Source organism: Dermacentor variabilis, chromosome 2 (assembly GCF_050947875.1).
Source record: "Dermacentor variabilis isolate Ectoservices chromosome 2, ASM5094787v1, whole genome shotgun sequence".
NCBI classification, from domain to species: domain Eukaryota; kingdom Metazoa; phylum Arthropoda; class Arachnida; order Ixodida; family Ixodidae; genus Dermacentor; species Dermacentor variabilis.
In genome coordinates, this window is record NC_134569.1 from 20,466,153 (window position 1) to 20,486,048 (window position 19,896).

The window sequence follows — 19,896 nt, forward strand, 5'->3', positions numbered from 1 at the left end:
TGGACATAGCTTAATCAGCTCCGAAAGTGCTTTTACATGTTCTCTGAAGCTGTGGCTAAAGCTTCGTGTCGTTCACCCAGTCACCATCTACGATATCTCCAGAAACAGGAGGTTTGCTAAGCCGTACCGGCGTCATGCATATCCATTGTAAACAACTGAAGCAGCTGAAGCAACCAATGAATGCATCATCACGCGATCAAACATGGCAACGCCCGCGGGATCGCCGCGAAAATGGTCAATAATCCAAGATGTGTAATCCAAGAGGCTACAGAACATATGCTGACTCTTTTTGTTGGCAAATGTTAGAAATTAGTTTAGAGTCAGTGAATATCCTGTATGTTCTTGTATTTTAGCCTTCAGCTATACGTAGAACGGCCACATTACCATGAAATAATATCTATCAAGAGAAACCGCAACAACATGGGGCTGAAGCTGCCTATGATAACACGCATTTTTTTTTTTTTACAACAGCAGGAAAATCACCTATGTGGTGGTGGGTGCTAGTTCTAGCAACGGGAGAGTTTAGCCTGGCGACTGAGGCGAGCAATTGCTCCGCCCGAGCGTCTCTTACAATATCACTGCGTTGTTTCACCACCCATGTGACAGACTTCAAGCGGTATAAAAGCATCACTTTGCTTCCTAAGGTTGAAGGTTACGCAATTTCTTCAAGAACCCTCTTCCGGCGGCTCACATTAACTGATATTAGTGAACTACGGCGACGTAAAAGCTCATAACTAAACTGTTCAGTTTGTATTAGGTGAGGCAGCTGCTCTAAACTGTTCGAACTAGAGACGCGCGCTCACCTCCACAGAAGGCGTGATTTGCGCACTGAGAAACGCCCGAAAACATGGCAGTAAACGACAGGCAACGAAGTGCCATGCGCGCAAAATCCCACATGTCACCAAGCCTATAAGGTCAGCAGAGTTGTAAGGACTCTATTCCGCTCACCTGCGCAGCGTCACATCCCGGCTGCTCGTCCGCGACGGGATGATGGGCGACGTTGGCGCACTGAGGCCGCGGTGGATCGGCGGCTTGCTGCTCGTGTGGATGTGCAGCGGGGTCGAGAAGTTGGTGCCCTGCGAGCGGTCGTGAACGGCCGCCACGTTCCTGCCTCGTTATGCGCTGCAGAGCTACAGCAGGCTGGCAATTTGTTTCGCACACGCGTGCATTGCGTATGTTCGGACGAATCGAACCTTCGGTGCCGCAGAACAAGGTGCCATGGCAGAAGTAGAGTCGCGTCTTCAGCGCGTATATTGAATTTCAGCTCCGTCATAAACATGGGAATACTTGCTACGACGCAACCTCCTGCACGACGCGCGGCACGTCCGAGAGCTGGCCGCCCGTTAGAACCTGCTGGAAGCTTATTCGTATGCGGTCTTTCGTTCACCTAGCTGTACACCGGAACGCACACGGAACTGATTCCCTCCACGCGACTGTCGATGATGCACCTAATACCTGTTAATATTCAAGGCCTGGCCGGTTACTTCTAGTGGACTCTGTAAAAAACGCTAATTCGCGGTCCTTACCACCAAGTATTTGTTATCAATATCACTTAAATAAAAAAAAACATGATTGTTTTGTGACAATATATTTGCTTATTTTTATTTTATTCAATGTACTTCATCATTGTCGTTAGTTTTCTGACGATAAATTTGCCTAGATACTGAAGCTGGCAGAGAAACAAGAAAATAAATGCAAAATCGCGCGGTATTGCGTAAGCATATATGCTAGCGTTACTGGTCAGGGAGCTCAATGATGATAATAAAACCGTGCGGACGAACCTTTAGCGTTCCAACGTCGCCGTTCAACGGTGACATGTCCACTGTCCCGTTTGGTGGTTCGGGACTACGCATGGCGGTGGCTGTCCGTAATTCGGCAATCAGCTGTCTCTCCTTGCGATGCCTATCTTCCCACGAACCTTCTCGGCGGGCGCGCAGTTTCTGCTGTTGCTTTTGCAGCCACGACTGACTGTAAGAGAATGGCAGTAGATCGCACGCAAGCCTGACAGTGCTTGCAGCTATACAGGCGCTGAAACCAACCTCAGCAAGGTTGCTTCTAGAAAGAAGAAACAAAGAATACGAAAGACACCAGGCCAAAGGGATAACGAGGTGAAAACGGCAGAAAATAAATGAAGACGCGAAAGAAGGAACTGCAAGCGCGCACGAATTGAGTAGCTTCGATACAATCATATTTGAAATGGCAATGTATACGACAAGTAGAATGAGCTTCCGATGCCAATCACGTCTTCTTTTCTACAATGCATTCTTGAGGCACGGCATCACGCACAGCTCACGGCTTTTACATGTACGCACACGCACAGGAAAGTGTTTATTACGGTGCTGCCGCAGTTAGCCACGCTAGGCGAACCAGCAAAGTTAGCACGATGCGTAGATAAATTAGTGTACGATGTGGTAGTTTGCAGAAAAGAACAGAATTTAAGGAGCACCGGGAGAAAGTTCGAGATCAGAATGAACGGAAGGCGGCAAATGTTCAAAAATCAACACTCAGGAACGAGAACAAGCGGAGATGAGATTATATAAGTCATAAAAAAATTTAATTATGAGGTTTAACGTGCCAAAACCACTTTCTGATTATGAGGCACGCCGCAGTGGAGGACTCCGAAAATTTCGACCACCTGGGCTTCTTTAACGCGCCCTTAAATCTAAGTACACGAGTGTTTTCGCATTTCACCCCCATTTCACTTTGGGACCGCTACTGAACGTACCGCCACTAATGTGGCGTCACCATCTACTTGCATTTCATAAGTGTCTGGCCAGTTGTCTGCTGCTAGGAAAAGTTATAAAAAAACGCAGCTTTCAACATTTATAAAATTTATTACTACACAGCTGTCGCTTCTTTTCTTTTCCTTCTTTGTGTTATATGTATGTAAGGAGAACAAAGGCACCGGCTACTCCTCTGCTCAGACGTGCGATAAATAGAGAAACAAAGCCATAGTGATAGTAAAGCTCTTGTTTGGGCTAGTTGGTGCATTCTAGAACATATAACAGGGCAGCGCGAAAAGCGAGGACGAAGAAAGGTACGTACATACAAGACTGCGCCCGTTCTGTGTACGTACCGTTGTACGCAAACCGTTAACGGGTAACGCTGTACGTGAATCTGTGCCCATCCTGTGTTGGTACCTTTCATAGTCCTTGTTTTTTTTTTCTTGTTTCTTTTTTTTTTTCGCGCTGCCCTGTTACGTTTTTCACAGTGATAAAAAAAGCACTCAAGGCCGAGTGCTCGCAAATAGTACACAAGTTACGGCACACACGCCACCAAGTTCACAAGCCAGAACAGAAACCCAATGCAACGCGAAGAAAAGAAAAAGAAAAAAAAAGAAGTTGCAGCTATCGCCCGAAAGGCGAAACATTGAAAGTGATAGCAAAGTACTGAGCAACTACACGAAGAAAGGCTCCTAGTTTTATCGGACGCATAAATTGCAGTAAGCATTCGCTTACTAAAAAATGGCAGTTATTTTAGCATACTCTAAAGCGGGTGAAGGCGAAAGCCTGCGCGCTCAAGAGAGATAGAGAGACAAAAGGTGAGGAAAGACAGGGATGTTAGCCAGTGTAAGTACCGGCTGGCTACCCTGCCCGTAGCCAGCCGCTGGGGAACCCTTTACCCCGTTCCCTAGCACTACCCTGCGCTGGGGAAAGGGGTAAATGGAATAAAAGGAGAAAGAAGAAGAAAAAAAAAGAAACAGAAAAGTTTACACAGTAACGCGATGCTACGCGGTACAACGTTCAAAGGCGGTCGCACAATTCACAGGCCCTTAAAAACTTCAGCAAAGCCCTTAAGGCCTTGAGTGCCGAAATCTGTATGGACCAGAGGCGTTTATTAAATTGCTTGAGATTCTCATTGGAATGCGTTGTTGCTTCTCATTACTTGTTTTCTCTCATCAAAGCTCGTGGGTACGAGTGCCTTAATTGACGCTACCTTAATTATCTGTGCCTTAATTTTGCCCTATATAACTAACACTAAAGGTCGTGGGTTCGAGCGCCATAATTAACTCTGTATTAATTAACTGCACATTAATTAGTTATCATTAACACCAAAGATCGCGGGTTCGACTTCCACATAAGCTCGAGAGTCTGACTCTCACCGAAGGTCGTGGATTGGAGTGCCTCAATTAACTCCACCTTAATTAACTTTGCCTTCTTTTTGCATGATGAGCGGCATCGGAGCCAGCTGCGTAAGACGACGCCGAATGCGTGAGCAGTGGCACGAGCGCCGGTCTGTGCGAGGAGAGCTCACATCGCCTTCTGCGCCACATGCAGAGTTTTCCACAACATCGGGGGGTATGAGCCACTTAAGCCTTTCGCCTTAATAAGTTAACGATCATGGTGGCCCGCGCACACAGGTAAACATGAACAGATGCCACGCGATGGCCTTGAACGCTCGCTGTCACAAGGCTGACGTGATGAAGAGCCCCAGCCTCGGTGAGCGAACACTTTGTGCCGCCTGTCGCTTCAAGGCGTCTCTGAAACTTGAGATTACGCGACCTTCGGGCACTAGGCACGCAGGAAGACAGCGCAGGTGAAGCCCTCCAGCCCTCTCGGCTCGCCCAACTTTGCAGCGGACGAAGATTGCCTCCAAGACAGGGCGCACGGGCCGCGTATTCGCTCAGCCGCACGAACGGCCGCGCGGACCCACGGCCGGACTAGAGGAGGAAACGCGACTCAACTCCTCGCCCTCCCTTCCTTGCGCGCGTTTGATCAGCTGACCCGCAAAATTGGGCACGCAGGGGACGGCGCGCATCAAGCCACTATCCTTCTCGGCTCATTTTCGCACGGACTTGCTCGTACCAAGAGCATGCGGCGTGTGAGGTGCGATCTCATTGCACTTGGACTTCATGCGGAACCCAACGGTGCCGCATGAACGGCATAACGGCATGAACGGCATAGACATCGACGGCATAAATTCGCCTGGAATGTTAGCGCAATAAGAAGGAAAACGTATACAGAGACCATACCCACAATACAGGAACATACAATGAACATACAAGAACACACGTCAGGAATCATGGGCTCTGGATAGCCGCAAACGTAGTAAACATCAATGCACGTGTCTCTCCCTTGTTCGAATGCTTGGGTTACCCAATTTAGCGCCGACACCTGTCGGCTTGCTCTTCCTCGTCCCATTTCGTCGCGGAAAAATGCTAACGAAGCGCGCTCACCTTCCGACCACAGGCTCGGGGCTGAGCGAGGCGTCTCGCAGCGTGCCGTAGCTGCGATCCTCGAACGAATCCCTCGCCGACTCGGAGTGCGCTCGCCGGCGCCTGAGCGCGGGGCTTCCGTACTCGACACCGTACGAGAAGGGCGACGTGGTGCGGTGGCCGCTGTCCGGCGACCGGCCGTCGGGCTCCTGGTGCTGCAGCGGCCAGCGCTGGTAGCCGGCCAGGTGGTCTCCGCCGCCGTTGCGCTGCGCTGCCGTCGGGGGCTCCGACGACGTGGTACGCGACGTGTACGAACAGTAGATGGTGCCGTGACTGCGGGGGAGCCACGCACGACGAGACTTACTCGTTGCGGCGGCGCCACTTCTTGGCTCTTCACATCACACACTTCTGGTTTTCTCCATCACAAGATACGACTGGTGTGAAATTTAAATCGGTATATAAACTCGGTTCTATGCACTCTTAGTACTCTTACACTTCTTTTGCTTGCACGAGAAAACCATTTTAGAGCGAAGTTATTTCTTTGTTTTATAGTTTCTTTTAGTCCCGCATTGATTCAACCATAGATACCAACAAGTGCGTTGGATCTGCATATTTTTTCGTTCTTTCTATCTCTCAAAATACTGCAAGGATTCAGCAAGTTTACTAGTATTCGTTTATTCACAATCTATCACTATTCCGTTTGTGTAAAACATTCTAACATCTGTTTAGGTATCATACCGAGTAAGAAGCATTTTAAAAGCTCGCGCACAAAAATGATTGAAAATGTACAATTCAAACAAAGAATAAAATATTTTTGCGCCAATTTAAAGGAATTCTTAGTGATCAAAAAGCAGTGATGCGGTTTATCTGACCATTAAATAATACAATTCTTAGGCGAAAGAAAAAAGAAGAACATTGTTTAAAGGAAGTTCGTCCCAGAGACAGAAAAAAAAATCAATGTTCGCCCCGAGCCACGCACCCTGGATTTGAGAGCGAGCTGGGGCTGCCATGGGGCAGCGTGCCGTACGAGTGCGACGGGTTAGTGCGGCCGCTGCCGGGCGGCGGGGACGCCGGGTGGTTGGGCATGGAGCGGATCTCGCGCAGCATGCCGTCCAGCAGGTCGTCCAACTCGGCGTGCTCCGAGCGCAGGGGGCTCCGCCCTGGTTGTTGTTGTTGTTGGTGGTGGTGGTGTTGCTGCTGCTGATGCGGGTGGCCACCGTCAGCCGAGTGGTGCACTTCCACTTCTGTGACAAGCATGGCAACAAAAGAGAGAAAAGAGCGGGAACAGGCGTGAAAGGCCGTCCGCTTACTCGCTTCGAGATGTCAATGGCGTCTACGAAACGCAAGGATTTTCCCTAAAGCGTCGAAGCCACCATATGCGAGACGCGAGACTTGGAATTGAACTCTGTGGAGAATCTTCTGTAGCGCGCCTGATGCTCGGAATCTCAAATGAAGAAATTTTTCACAGCGGAGCTGTTATACGTCAGGTTCTGGCGGTTTGTGTGCGTAGGCAAAAGAGACGACGGCCAGCCCAGAGCTAAAAGGGCTAAATAGCAGATAGCGAAAGCGAATCGCCGGGTACACCCCAGCTGCGTTTAATCGCGAGAAGAGTCAAAACGTATCGTGATAAAAAACGCCGCTATAAAAAAAAAGTAAAACTGGAATAGACAGTTTAGTATGGGTTGCCGTTTGACGTCACGGGCTCTATAGGCAAACCACGTAACTCTATCTCAGTTCCCTTCCACCTGTGCAATGGGTACGCCGCGTGAGGTGAGGACTGCGGAAAAACCGCGCGCCTACGAAGAACACCGTCGTGAATAGAAGCGGGCATGTGCGCGGCGACGGCGGGCGGCACGTAATATAGACGAAGACCGTGCCGCAAATGCCAAGCGTATGCACCTTTGTTTGGATCACCCTTACTGACTCCACCCGCATCGTAATTGTGGTTGATTTCAACATAGACGTGTCTCGACCAGACGGAAAATGGTTCGTTTCTCTGGGAAAGGTTCGGCACTCAATCTTACACAAACCTCAATGTGCCCACCACACGTCATCGGTCGCGTATAGACCTCACATTGGCCAAGAACCTTTCCAGTGTCGCCACAGAGCCACTGGCCGTATATCATAGCAATCATAAAGCGACAATCACCTTGATGACCAAATAATAAATCTAAAGAAGGAACCAAAAGAAGGTTAAAAATAAAAAGAAAGGCATTGACTATGCAATTTAATAAAAAAACAGCAAAAAATCGTGAAAGAAAACGAAACTCATTCTGGTATATGTCTCTTACTTTCAGTCAACAAATTCATCACCATATATATAGCTCCGCTGGTCACCCATTTTCACAGAGTGGAATGGCTCCGTTTTTTTTTTTTTTTTCCCCAGTTTATGGACCTCGGAGCAGCGCTGGCGCCGCGAGGTCCTCATTTCGTGGCCATTGCGACAGCTTCTGCCTTGAGTCAGGCAGGAGCATAATGATTTTGAATATATTCTGCAAGGACTGAAAGCACGAAGACAATGTGCTACGAGAGGTAGTCGCGGGCCTTAAATATAGCCTGCATAGTGGTCGTTCGTTCAAAAATAATTCACAACTAATATTTGATGGGTACGCGCGCGAACGCAAGTATAAGATAGGAATACTTGACAAATACTTGAGATACGCCTCCTTTTCTACCCCATATTTTCAAATGTATCACGTGTTTGCGTCAATTCTGTGACTGCATATGCTGCAGATGTAATAGAATGTAACTGTGAGGTGGAAGTGTCAGGCAACACAAAACATTCAATAAGGTGAGGAAACTGCGGAGCTATTGTCCACGAACGACCATCGACCGCTTTGCACCGTGTAATCTGTGTCTCCAACGGCGACCTCAGCTCATAATTGCGCAAAGAGATGTATGATGCACTTAATAAACCAGGGCAGAACATTAGAACGAAGGGGCACGAATAGCGCGTGTGTCCCATCGCTCTAATTTTTCCTTCCCTTTTATTACGCAAATCATCCGTCTCAATAAGCTAAACCGACTCACCCAACTAGCTATTTTGGTCAAGATTGCAGGCCAGTTAGTCCGGGTACTATGGAGCTGAAACTGTAACACACGCGTGGTGTGGAGAAAAGAAAAAACATAAAAATATGTGTTCGCTTAAGATCATTCTACATGAAAAGCTACAAAAGCTGTCTGGCGCAGCAAAGACGAAATAGTTGCAAACATTCACACATTTCTCCAGCAGTAATGCTTTAAAGTGTAAGGATCGAGGGTGGCGCGACGTGCGCTATCCCGTTAATGCAATCAAGTAACGTAACCTCAACCCAGCAACACAATGGTGTCAATGTACATATGAATGCAGTACGAACGCAACGTAGTCTAAGCTACATCGGCTCCTGGCCAAGAAAATGACCGCCGTGCGAAGGTGAGTGACATGCAATGCGAGCGATCGCCCCGCCGTCCCCAGCGGCCGGAGTACAGAGGCAGAGACGACAGAGACCCTCACCGACGGTGCCTCCGTTGGGCACTTTGTGGAGCAGCCCCTGCGGGCTAGGGTTTCCGTAATTGTGCAGGCCTGAAGAGGAGGAGATGCCCGAGTCCATGCTCACAGTGTGCGGCCCGTCAAGCACGTCAGTGTCGGGGGCGGCGGCGTTGGGAGAGGAGGGGGAAAAGGGGCCGCCGTCCACGGGCTGCCTGCCCGCCTTGGACACCACTGCGTAGAGGTTTCCGTCAAGGGGACCCTCTGCGTGGGGAACTGGAAGCCGGGAGAGGAGCCGAGCACACGGGCAGTTAGCCGGGTTAGCGGGACGGGGCAGCGCTCGCAGCCACCGCTCAGAGCACAGCAAGGGGACAGACAGGACTCTCACCGCACCGTTGCCTACCGCAGCAGGATAAAGGGTTTTTGATGCACGACCCTCTAATAGGCAGTGTATATGGCGTTCGGGCTGGCAGCGAAGTTTACGGTTTCGTTAATGAAAACTAAGACCACGTAAATGTGGTTATGATACTCGAGATAAAATACAGTACTGATTGCTTGTGCGCTTCCATTAGTGTCAGTAGCATGTTTTACGTAGTGAAAATTGATGTCATGCCTTTCTACATGTACAATCAGTTGTAATAGCACACGGGCCGCCGTCATGACCGGCTTGCAGAAAGAATGAAGCTTAGTTTAGCTGCAGACGATTGCCGGCGCGCGTAGCGTCAACGCACAGAAGCTACCATAGCCTGGAGCAGGACGAGAAAGAAAGCTGCACCAGCCCCAACGGAAATAAGGCCGCAGTCAAGGCTTCTATAGTGGGCATGGTCACGGTGGACGCTTTTGGTGCGTCAAACAAATGACGCAATTCGGAGCCCTGACCGGTGGGGTTTACGCTTCTGCGACATAGGAAATAGTTCGAGCTCACAAAAGTCACAAGTGTCTGTAAAGGAATTCCGGAACTCGATGTTCCGGTGCTCTACCGATTATGCGGTCAGAGGTAGCCTTCATTACATACAATAATACAGTACATACACACTTGTGTTCGATCCTACTGTAACGTATTGCGCAGTCATTAGCTCTTTGTTTTTACTTGTTTTTTTTTTCACGCAAATGTGGCCCTGACTAAGCTTTTGCTCGGAAGCCAGATAAAGTATAACTGGCATAGCTGAAGCGGCTGGAAGTCATTGAGCTTACGGTTCTATGAACTTCTCAATAGAAATCTAGAATAAGCGCGCGACATGTGCGGCGAGGACACCGTACTCGCTTTGCGTTTGAGCGGTCATAAAATGTAAATAAGTACTACGGAGGGAGATACAGAAACGAAACCTTATCTAAAAGATCAGTCGAGGTTTTATTTCATTGTGGTTACGAACAACTTCGCGGCATATTTCCATTTTTACTTTTTGTAAACAGTGCGATTGTTTGATAACATGTCATTCCTTCATTTGCGGTAAAGTTAAGGTCTACAGTCGTACATAAATGCCAAACTACGTTCATCAATCTACATTTAGCGAAAGCTATTAGCGTTAACCAAGGCAAAATTTAGTCTCAGAGCATGCTCTCAAATAAAGAGATACACCATGCAAGCAGGCACCACCACAAGAAGCAGAAGCAGGCGCATCAATACTGCATGCTTAATATCATGCAATGACATCACCTACCAGAAATGTTGGTTGACTCAATCAGATCGTCGAGATCTAAAATAAAAATAAAATTTAAAAAAGATTGTTAGCAAGGTATTAAAGCAAACCTTTCCGGGACAGTGGTTCTGACAACACCTCATGATATTCAAGTAGTACAGCATTCAGCGTAGATAGATGCTTACCACTTTGGCTGTCTTCGTGAATCAGGTCAAAATTCTCGTACGAATCATGTCTGACCAGTGGATCTTTCGTCTGGTCGGCTGTACTGACCATCTCGGTCACGGAACCATTTCCTGCAAGAACGAGAAAGGTCAAGTCGAGAAAGTAATGCTCCAACAAAACTAACGCAAAACAGCGGCTAAATCCTGTACGGGTGTTCCTGTATTTCTATGAGCTGACTTTGTCTTTTCGTGTGCCCTTTTGAGCAGACTACTCTACAGTGCGTTTTATGTTACTTCTGTCGTGAACTGTCCACAATCTTACGTTTCAATGTGTTTTGTATGACTTCTGTTATAAGTTGTAAGTTATGTGAAATGATAAAGTTCGCGTGTTTTATATGACTTTTTCATTGGAGTGACACTTTTGTTCAGTGCAACCTTGCTTTCTTTCTTTTTTTTTTCGTTTTTACTAGTAGAATTAATTCATGCTATTTGAAAAGGAGCAGCCGTTTCCGAGTAAAGGCGCCAACATCTCCTAAATATCGTGTGGTAAAAAAAGAAGCGTTATCAATTCACAACTGATACGTTTGTGAAAGAACATCAGAAGCAAGCAAGCAACATTTAGTAACAGTAAGCTTAATAACGATGTGTTTCTCCCGTTTACCTCTGTAGTCATCAGGTCGATCAGAAAACAGCAACTCCACTTGACCATCGTCCGGAAACCGTGGATCTGTTTCAAAAGATGTTCATCAATCTATTAAGAAACAATCTGGGGGCTTGGATGGTTGAGCTATAATAATAATTTTACCCATGAAATGTAACTAAGTATAGAGGGAGTCCCAGCTATAACGTTAGCCAAACTCTTCAAAATAAGATATAGGCTATGCGAGGACGCAACCCATGGTATTCTGTCAGCAGATGCGTACTGCCCCAGGAGGACTTCTTTCATAATTAAAATATCAATAATTAGATTATATTAATTAAGAAACGTCTAATTAATGAATCGAGAGCGCGCATTTTGATAGAAAAATAATGATTGTGTTTTAAAACATTCGATTCAATTGCTTTCAGTGTGCTATGTCTCGCGTAATTATATTTTTCCGCACTGTAACGCCAACGCACGAAATATGAAAAGAGCCGCATGATTACGCGTCCGTGCGCCGCGACACCAGAGGTGCCGGGCGCTACTCGAAAAAGTGAACTCTGCAGCCACCGCCTTTGTCCTCCTAGATGCCGCTGCGCACCGCACTGGCTTCGCGCTGCACGCGGGAAAGGCAGCTCGCAGCGGCCAACGCCAATGCCGATGCCTCGACACTTTCACGTGACCACCGCGCCAGGCACGGAGAAGAGTTTGTTCTTCCTGCCTGGCGCCGCTGGTGTCGCGGCGCACGGACGAGTAATCATGCGGCTCTTTTCATATTTCGCGCGTTGGCTTCATAAGCCGGAAAGAAAGTTGACAGTCACTTCAGCATACCCTAAAGAGAATGGAGGCGGAAGACAGCGCGTTCACGAGACATTCATTACATGACATTTTCATTCTAATCCGTTATTACTTCCTATACTTGTTTTCTCCAACCAAAGGTCGTGGGTTCGAGTGCTTTAATTAACTCTAGCTTATTTACATGCGCCTTAATTCACTTTGCCCCAATTAACACCAAAGGCACTGGGTTCGACTCCTGACCCTCACGATCTCATTTGGAATTCAACTTGCAGAAATGACCGGTTCGCCCATTTCTCCAAGTGGGTGCGACTCCCATCAGAGGTCGTGGGTGCGAGTACCCTAATCAACTGTATCTTAAATAACTGTGCCTTAATTTCGTCTTAATTAACACCAAAGTTCGTGGGTTCCACTCTCACCAAAGGTCGGGGTTTGAGTGTCTTAACTCCATCTTAATAAACTCTGCCTTAATTCACTTTGCCGTAATTAACATCAAAGCTCGTGGGTACGACGCCCAATTTTAGTGCCATTAAAGTTTGGTGCCATAACGCCGGACGGTCAAATTTTCGTCCCATGAGCCATCTGAGGTGTTCGCCTTAATAATTACGCGATATATAGCAGACTGAAAAACTCTGAAGGAGGTGTTTTAAAACACAATTACTGTTGTGTCAAAATTCACGCCCTCGATTGACTAACTTAAAGCTCCTTAATTAATGTTACCTGACTATCGATAGCTCAATTACGCAAAAAAAAGATCCTCCTGGTGCGGTACGTTACTGATGACAGAATACTATTGGTTGCGTCCTGGTAGATTCTATATCTTATGTTTAATAGCTTCGCTAACGTTATCCGGGACACCCTGTATGTATCGTGTTGTCACGACTCAAGAGCATAATACTTCATGCTGTAATAGCGCATCTGAGCTATGCGGGCGTGCTATTTTAAATTTCAAAATTACTCATTGACATTGCGCAATGTTCCATGTGGTGATGCTCTCTGAAAGGCTGATTTTCCTATCATAATCACGTTCCTATCTTTGGAGGGCGAGAGAAAACAACATGCGGATAGAGCTAGAACTTCTAAGCAGACTGAAGCATCACTAATCTCGCAGTGTTGCCGTATACGAAAGCCACTCTAATCCTGAGTTCGCTCTCAGAGTTGAGAGTAGATTAACTGCTGAAGTACACTCCGAACAGAGACGAAAAGAGCACGACGCGTCAATGGCCGAAGCCGTCATCCACACAGAAGTAGCAGCGCAAGTTAAAAGAACGTTTGTTCTAAAAGCCCTCCACCTCAACTCCGTGAGCGCGCACGATTGCGCAACATTAAATCACGTGAGGGTTACAATCATGTGGAGTGACGAGTCCAGAGAGGTTTTATCGAGAGACAAAGTCGATGGCGTTGGGATCGGGCGAAAAGGGGGCGTGGCAGTTGCGGTGGCGCACCAGAGACGGCGTCGTCGAGGTCCGCCTTCGCGAAGAACACCTTGCCGCCCTCGAGCGTGCACGTGTGGAACTGCACCCGGAAGATGGGTGTCCGACCAGCGGGTCGCTGCTTCTTGTGGTAGCACTTGATGAGCACGTCACCCCGAAGCGCCTGGTTCGCTTCCAGCGGCACCACCAGTCGCCGGGAACCGTCCGTGGCCACGCTGCACACATCAGAGCGATATGTAGCCACACGAATACGTCATGCTTGACACGTAAATAGAATGCCAATGCGACTGCATACATGATTGGGGCCAGGGTACGTCGAAAAGAAAGCGAAAGAAACCACTGTAACCCTTATTTAAAGTGCATGTTTCCATAATTCTGGGTACCTCCAAACTATACCTCACGCAATACATTTACTTTGGTATACGTGACCTTTCAATTTGACAAAAAAAAAGCAGAAAAGCAGAGGCATCAGAAGTTATTGCGTCATAACCACTATTTAAACTTCGCCAGACATGAAAAAAGCGCAGTTTCGTCCGAAAGGTGGAGCACTGATTGCGACAGCAGATTATTACAGTGTAATACGCAGTAAAGTTAATAGTCATATCAGTTGTATAAACTGCTATAAACATATCCTTACTAACTCAGGGTGTCTACAAACCAGAAAAACAACGAAAACCGGGAATTCTCCGAGATTCTGAATAGTCTGGAAATACTCAGGGAGAAAGCTGCTTCGACGTTAGCGATTAAGGTACTTGCCGTTCGGTGCTGCATTTTTCATTGAAAGAATTCGCCGCTGCCAGCAATGGCACCGGCTCCGCCTTTGTGATCCTCGCGATTGGTTTCAAAGCTCGGAGAGTAAAACACCTTTATTATTAATATTTGAACGGCGAGAGCAGTGTGGGAGGAACCCTCAGTCCAGGGACCCTAAGATGATTCCGGCGATGTTTCGAGCCCGCTGTATCACAGCTCGGAGGACCTCGGGAGGTCCGTCGCGGAGGGCATCCTCCCACAGCTCTTTGTTGCGTAGGGGGTAAAGGAGAGAGACAAGATTTGGAAAAGTTGCGGTTTGTAACTGGCGTAGTGCCACTGCTTATTCTCGCGAGAAGGACGGCGGTGGTGCGGCGTGGGTGCGACAAATGCGTGTATAATGACGGAGTATGTCTGTAACGGAGCAAGGGATCCCCCCACTCTGAACCAGTCACCTCACCATTTCGAGCCGCCCGGGGGGAAATTTCTCGGGCAACCGCATGTGCGCGTTCGTTACCCGGCCGCGAGGTATGACCAGGAGTCGAGATTACGTGGATGAGGGGAGGTGTGGTTGGTGCATTTTGCGGGATCCGTTTGAGAATTTGGTGCGCCGCTCTCGGGATGCCATGTCCTGATAGGAACGCCCGGCACGCCTGTTCGGAAAGCACAACGCGTTGCATAATGCTGGTTTCCGAAAGTCAGCTCCGCCTCAGCACAAAAGTGCTATGCGATGAAGCATAACAAGCGTGGGAAGGGGCAATTGTCACGGGACACAGTATGTATTCCTTACTTATACACGCATGCAGCCGCCGTCCCCTGTCACAGTACAAGCACCGATATGCCTAATAAGTGTACTAGCAGGCGTTCAGAGCTTTCTCGGACTTGCCTGTGGCGATTTGAGCCATTAAAGGCAGTAAAAGACGTGTATTTATTTTCCCTAAAAATCGGACGTTGACTGTACAACTGACCAAGAGGATGCTTTAAATGTTCTGTGGGGCGAACGCGCGGCGGAAGAACGAGAAAAGAAAGAACTGACGCGGGGAAGAATTAACAGGAAAGGAAGCATGCCGCCGTTTCTTTGAATGGAGCCTGAGCTCTAAAAACAAGTGTTGGCTCACGCCGAGATGCAGGTTTCCCTCATCCAAATCAAAATAAACTTTTTATTAGAGTTGTGAAACGCAACACTGAGGCGTTGTGCGCGGACTGAGAGTATGTCGGGACAGTTGATGTTGACTTACCAGCTGCTGAGAGAGAATCTCACTTGTGACAAAGTTCGGGCCTCATACCAATGAGCCAGCGGCCTCATACCAATGAGCAATGAGTTGATAGAAATAGCTCATATTCAAACATATTGCTTCTGTATGCATCTCCTTTTTGTTCGCATTTGAAAATGTCCGACTCGATTTGGAATGAGTTTTACCGTTTTTTTCGAAGATATTTTATACGCTCAGCATTTTACTAATTCCTTCTTTCTGTTTTCCTTTTGAATGAAATAAATGCCAGTCCTTACTAGTCAAACTCGATTAAGTTGCTTTTTTATGCTTTAGCATGCTTACTAGAAAGTGACAGCATCGGACGACATGGTGTCAGCCCATCTTGACATAAAACAAAGTTCTATCTCACTCAGGTAAACTTGTAAGGACACTCAGGGTATCCTGGGAAACTCAGGAAATTTGGAAATGTCAACTTGGTGGACACCCTGCAACTAAATTAACAAGCACGGTGTCATGCAAGCAGAGGCAAACATGAACACATCTCAGTCGATGACCGCGGACCTTCGCTGCCACAACGATGGCTGTGATGAAGAGCGGCAGCAGCTGCGAGCGAATTCCCCTTCGAGCTGCATCTCGCTTCAACGCGAACTAGGCGCGCGAGAGAACAGCATACACGAAGCTATCAGCTATCTCAGGTCAGCTCAGCTTCGAGCCCAGCGCAGATTACCTCCAAGACAGGACACGCGCGGCCATGCGCCGCGGTGGTCGGAGAAGCGGAGACGCACCTCCCCCCCTCCCTCTGCCCCCTTTCCCGCCCACCTCCCTATCGCGCGCACTCGCCCCGCGTTCGTCCTTGCGCGCGTGAGAAGACTCCGCCGCACCAGGCCACCATCCTTCTTGGCGCATGCTCGCTTGCTTTCACTCGCACCTACAGCATAGGGCGCGCACCCGCGACCTTATCGCACTTGTACTTTATACGGAACCTCACACCAATACCAACGCTGACGACGACGCCGTGAATTCGCGTTGAGTGCACATCTTGTGGGTGAAGAAAAACTAGACAGACGCTGGTGTCTGGTGCCCACAAATTATATATTTAGCCGAGCGCGCTCAATCAGGCGGAAGCCTGTTTCCACTAATTCCACTGCTCGCGCACCGTCAGCGTGCTGGGCGTGTCCTCGTCGTCTTTTGTGAGGGGACCATTGCGGCACGTAGTAGTGCGCAACAATATAATTGCTATTGTACCAGAACACGGCGGCTGGTTAAAGAAAAAAAAAGAAGAAGGAGGTGCGGCTTGTAGTGTGCATCAAAAAATGGTGTCATGCGCCGTGGCGCCACCACGGTCAAAAGTGTTTGTCTGGGATCGGCATAGAAAATGTGTCAGGAACGCGCTTGGAACTGCGTCGCCGGGCATGTCTTATCTCCCGCAGTTAGCGCCGTTCGGCCTAGCCAAGCGGCCGAGAATGCAACTACGGCTGTCACGTTCGTAATCATTGCAGCCCGCCTGCTGCTGCAGGCCACACATTTAAAGCGAAAGCTTCACTGGCCGCGAACTTGCGATTTCGCCATGGCGGTGCTCCGAGGAGGCACATGACGTCACAACGCGCGCCTCGCCGCGGATATTAACGCGACCAGAAAAGTTATCTCTCTCTCTCTCGCTCCCTAGTCACTACCGCGCATGCGCCACTAGTAGCACCGAGCCATAGGTGTTCCGCCGCTGCGCAGCGCCTTGCCGCTGCCGCCGTTTGGTATGACGTCACACACGTTCCTCGTCGTTGCGCTCGCCTCCGCTCACTTCGCCAGCTGCGTCGCATGCCTGATAACACGTCAGAGGATTGAAAAGGAGAGCTCGCGTGCGCCGCAACCACAGTTGAGACGGCAGTATGGACGGCGACTATTCTGATAAGCAGGAGGAGGTCTGGAATCGACATCGGAACGAGATGAAGAGGAAACGAATCGCCCAGGAAACAGACGAACAGCGCGCCGAACAACTGGCTAAACGCCGAAACATAGCTAGACAACCAGACTAACCTGGACTTGCAATCAGGATTAACCAAGGCTAACCATGCTATGCCTTAGCTTTCGCTACGTATATCCTGGCTTAGCCAAGCTAAGCCACTGCCAATTTTTTTCTGTTTCTTTTTTTTTAATCCGACCGCCATGATCACAGTGTGCGTCCTTGTAAGTATTACTCCGATATGGGCAATGAATAAAACTACTGACTTTGGGCGCGCTTTCGTTAGTATGCTGATTTCACTTCTTGTTTGAAGTGACATCTGGGCACGTACGAGGTCACGGGTTCGACTCCCTGCAGCTATACACGCGCAGTGCCATTGATTCTAGAATATCAGCTACCCCCGTCTGCTCTATCATCCACACCGATCTGCGCGATGGGGTTATGAAATTTGCAGGAATGATTTATCAGCGTTCTGCAGTGGAGATAAAGGTAGGCTTCTGCTTCTGCTGCTGCTGATTATTATTACTATTATTATTATTATTATTATTATTATTATTATTATTATTATTATTATTATTATTATTATTATTATTATTATTATTATTATTATTATTGCGGAATATGGTCGTGTACTATGATTCGGGAGCAGGTTAAGACACCCTCAGCGTTCAAAGTGCATTATTATAGCCACCATGCTGCTGTGACCCAGACGTTAAATCAACTTCCGAGAATGATCTTGAAGACGTCGCTCACACGATACTGTTCAATGACGGGCTATTACCATCGAAATTAAACACGAACGAAAAGGAATAATACTCGCATATCTGTTCTGCTACAAAAGAGTTCCTGCGCAGAAATTGAGGCCGAAAATACCTAGGCCTTCCAGTCGTCGACACCCCCTTCCCCCTCCCGAACACACACTTCTTTCTGCCGTTCTACATCAAAAAAATAATTAAAGATAGAGAAGTGAACAGAGATAAAAATAAGGAAGATAACGCTGTCACGACGGAACGTTCAGTCCACATATAACTGCTATTTACACCATTGCACAAATGCATTATGCTCTTTGCAGTCGCTATCCAGGAGAATATGAATAGAAGGTCCAAACAAACAGCGTTTGCATCTTTGATAAGTACTCCCTTTTCGATATAAAAACACAAGAAAACAATATGACTCACCAGTTACGAAGCATGATAAAAGAGAACATGTACACACAAATGAGGATAGCCACACAGGACAAAAAAATAAACAGCCTTATTTTTTTCCGCCCTCAAAACGGGCACTGGACGTCGGCATCTGAAAGCGCAGTCCTAACGCGCACGCGACGAAGATTACAGGCTTGCAAGGCAATTCCGGGCAATCTGCGAAGTGAGGAACTAAAATTGCATGGGAGGCTTGGCCCCTGAAGGAGAGCAAGCAAGCCTTTGTGAGAGCTCCGCATATTTGCTTCAAATTCGAGAAAACGCTTTAGCGGCACTGAATGGTTTCAAGAAGAAAGAAGCGACAGATTAAGATTAGGCTCGGATTGAAGGTAACTTACTGGACGCCCGACGTGTACACCGGCTGCATGCCCTGGTAGATCTTGAAAAATGGCCGACAACCTGGAAAAGGTCGGAAGGGTCAGGTAAAAAAAGAGAAAATGATACCGGCCTGTCATGCTAGGCGGTACGCGTCTCTCTCTCTCTCTCTCTCTCTCTCTCTCTCTCTCTCTCTCTCTCTCTCTCTCTCTCTCTCTCTCTCTCTCTCTCTCTAGAAAAAAACGTTCGCACCTCCTCTGTTGTCGAAGTTGGGAATTCCGTGAAGGATAAGATGGTGAAGGTACAGAGCGTTGTTGTTCATCTTGATGTTGCCGGACAGAAGCTCGGTGAAGTAGTGAACATACCTGGAATGGGACGAATGCGTACACTGTTATAGACGCAACGCCTCAGATCTCCGGAGCTGCTTTTCGTAACTGGTAAAGCAGCTGGAATGGGGCCGGCATCACCAAGAGCTTCACTCGCATTTAGAGAAACAAGGACTTAATTTTTTTTTCTTTCGCCGGCAATCCTTTGTAATCTCACGAACGTCCGTGCATTAATGCACGATATAACCTGTAATCTGTAATGCGAAGGGGTTTCGTGGAAAGAAATTATGTCAAATACACACCAGTATCGGACGATAAAGAAAGAAAAAGAAAAAGGAAACGGCACGTTGCGCGTAAATGCTACACAAGGTGGCACCCACATCTTGTAAAGCTGTCATGTCGAGATTTTGATTGTAGAAAGGTTGAAATCAATTTAGTTGATACAGGGCTCAGTCGAAGAGGGTCACCTCACAACCTCATAGAGGTGCCACTGCAATGTCAAGAGAACAACCGATGCAATATAGGACATTGGAAGTACAAGATGCAACAAGTGTCGAAGGAGTTTCAGTGAGACAGAAAGAAAAACATTTAACGTCACCTCCTCTGGGAAGGATGCATCGAGGAGTAGAGCTTGTCTTCGTAGTACCTCCGCATTGTTAACCGGTCGAGGGCTTGATTGTCGCTGGAACGAAACAACGTCAAACGGTGAGTCGTTTTCATTAAGCTACGAACTCCAGGTGGAAGTGCTGCCCTTAATTTGAGGTCACAAAAGCTTAAAGATGACAGACTACTCCACCCGCAGTAGTACTCGTGGAGAAAGAGCGGCCTCGTGTAAAACATCA

The 19,896-nt window shown here is 47.9% G+C and overlaps 1 protein-coding gene across 11 annotated transcripts in view; it reads right to left on the reverse strand.

The window, feature by feature from the left end:
• by (focal adhesion protein tensin) overlaps positions 1 to 19,896 on the reverse strand; it is a 392,943-nt gene that overhangs the window by 35,431 nt on the left and 337,616 nt on the right. For 8 of the 11 annotated variants that reach the window (XM_075679848.1, XM_075679850.1, XM_075679854.1 and 5 more), the window contains 12 exons: positions 19,653 to 19,736; positions 18,981 to 19,093; positions 18,752 to 18,812; positions 13,306 to 13,508; positions 11,087 to 11,152; positions 10,447 to 10,557; positions 10,283 to 10,318; positions 8,649 to 8,897; positions 6,135 to 6,399; positions 5,177 to 5,488; positions 1,782 to 1,968; positions 949 to 1,076 (listed from right to left, as the gene is read on the reverse strand). In XM_075679848.1, the coding sequence (XP_075535963.1) occupies positions 949 to 1,076; positions 1,782 to 1,968; positions 5,177 to 5,488; positions 6,135 to 6,399; positions 8,649 to 8,897; positions 10,283 to 10,318; positions 10,447 to 10,557; positions 11,087 to 11,152; positions 13,306 to 13,508; positions 18,752 to 18,812; positions 18,981 to 19,093; positions 19,653 to 19,736 (1,815 nt within the window). The remainder of the gene's footprint in view (positions 1 to 948; positions 1,077 to 1,781; positions 1,969 to 5,176; positions 5,489 to 6,134; positions 6,400 to 8,648; positions 8,898 to 10,282; positions 10,319 to 10,446; positions 10,558 to 11,086; positions 11,153 to 13,305; positions 13,509 to 18,751; positions 18,813 to 18,980; positions 19,094 to 19,652; positions 19,737 to 19,896) is intronic. The other 3 variants (XM_075679849.1, XM_075679851.1, XM_075679856.1) reach the window with 3 other exon arrangements.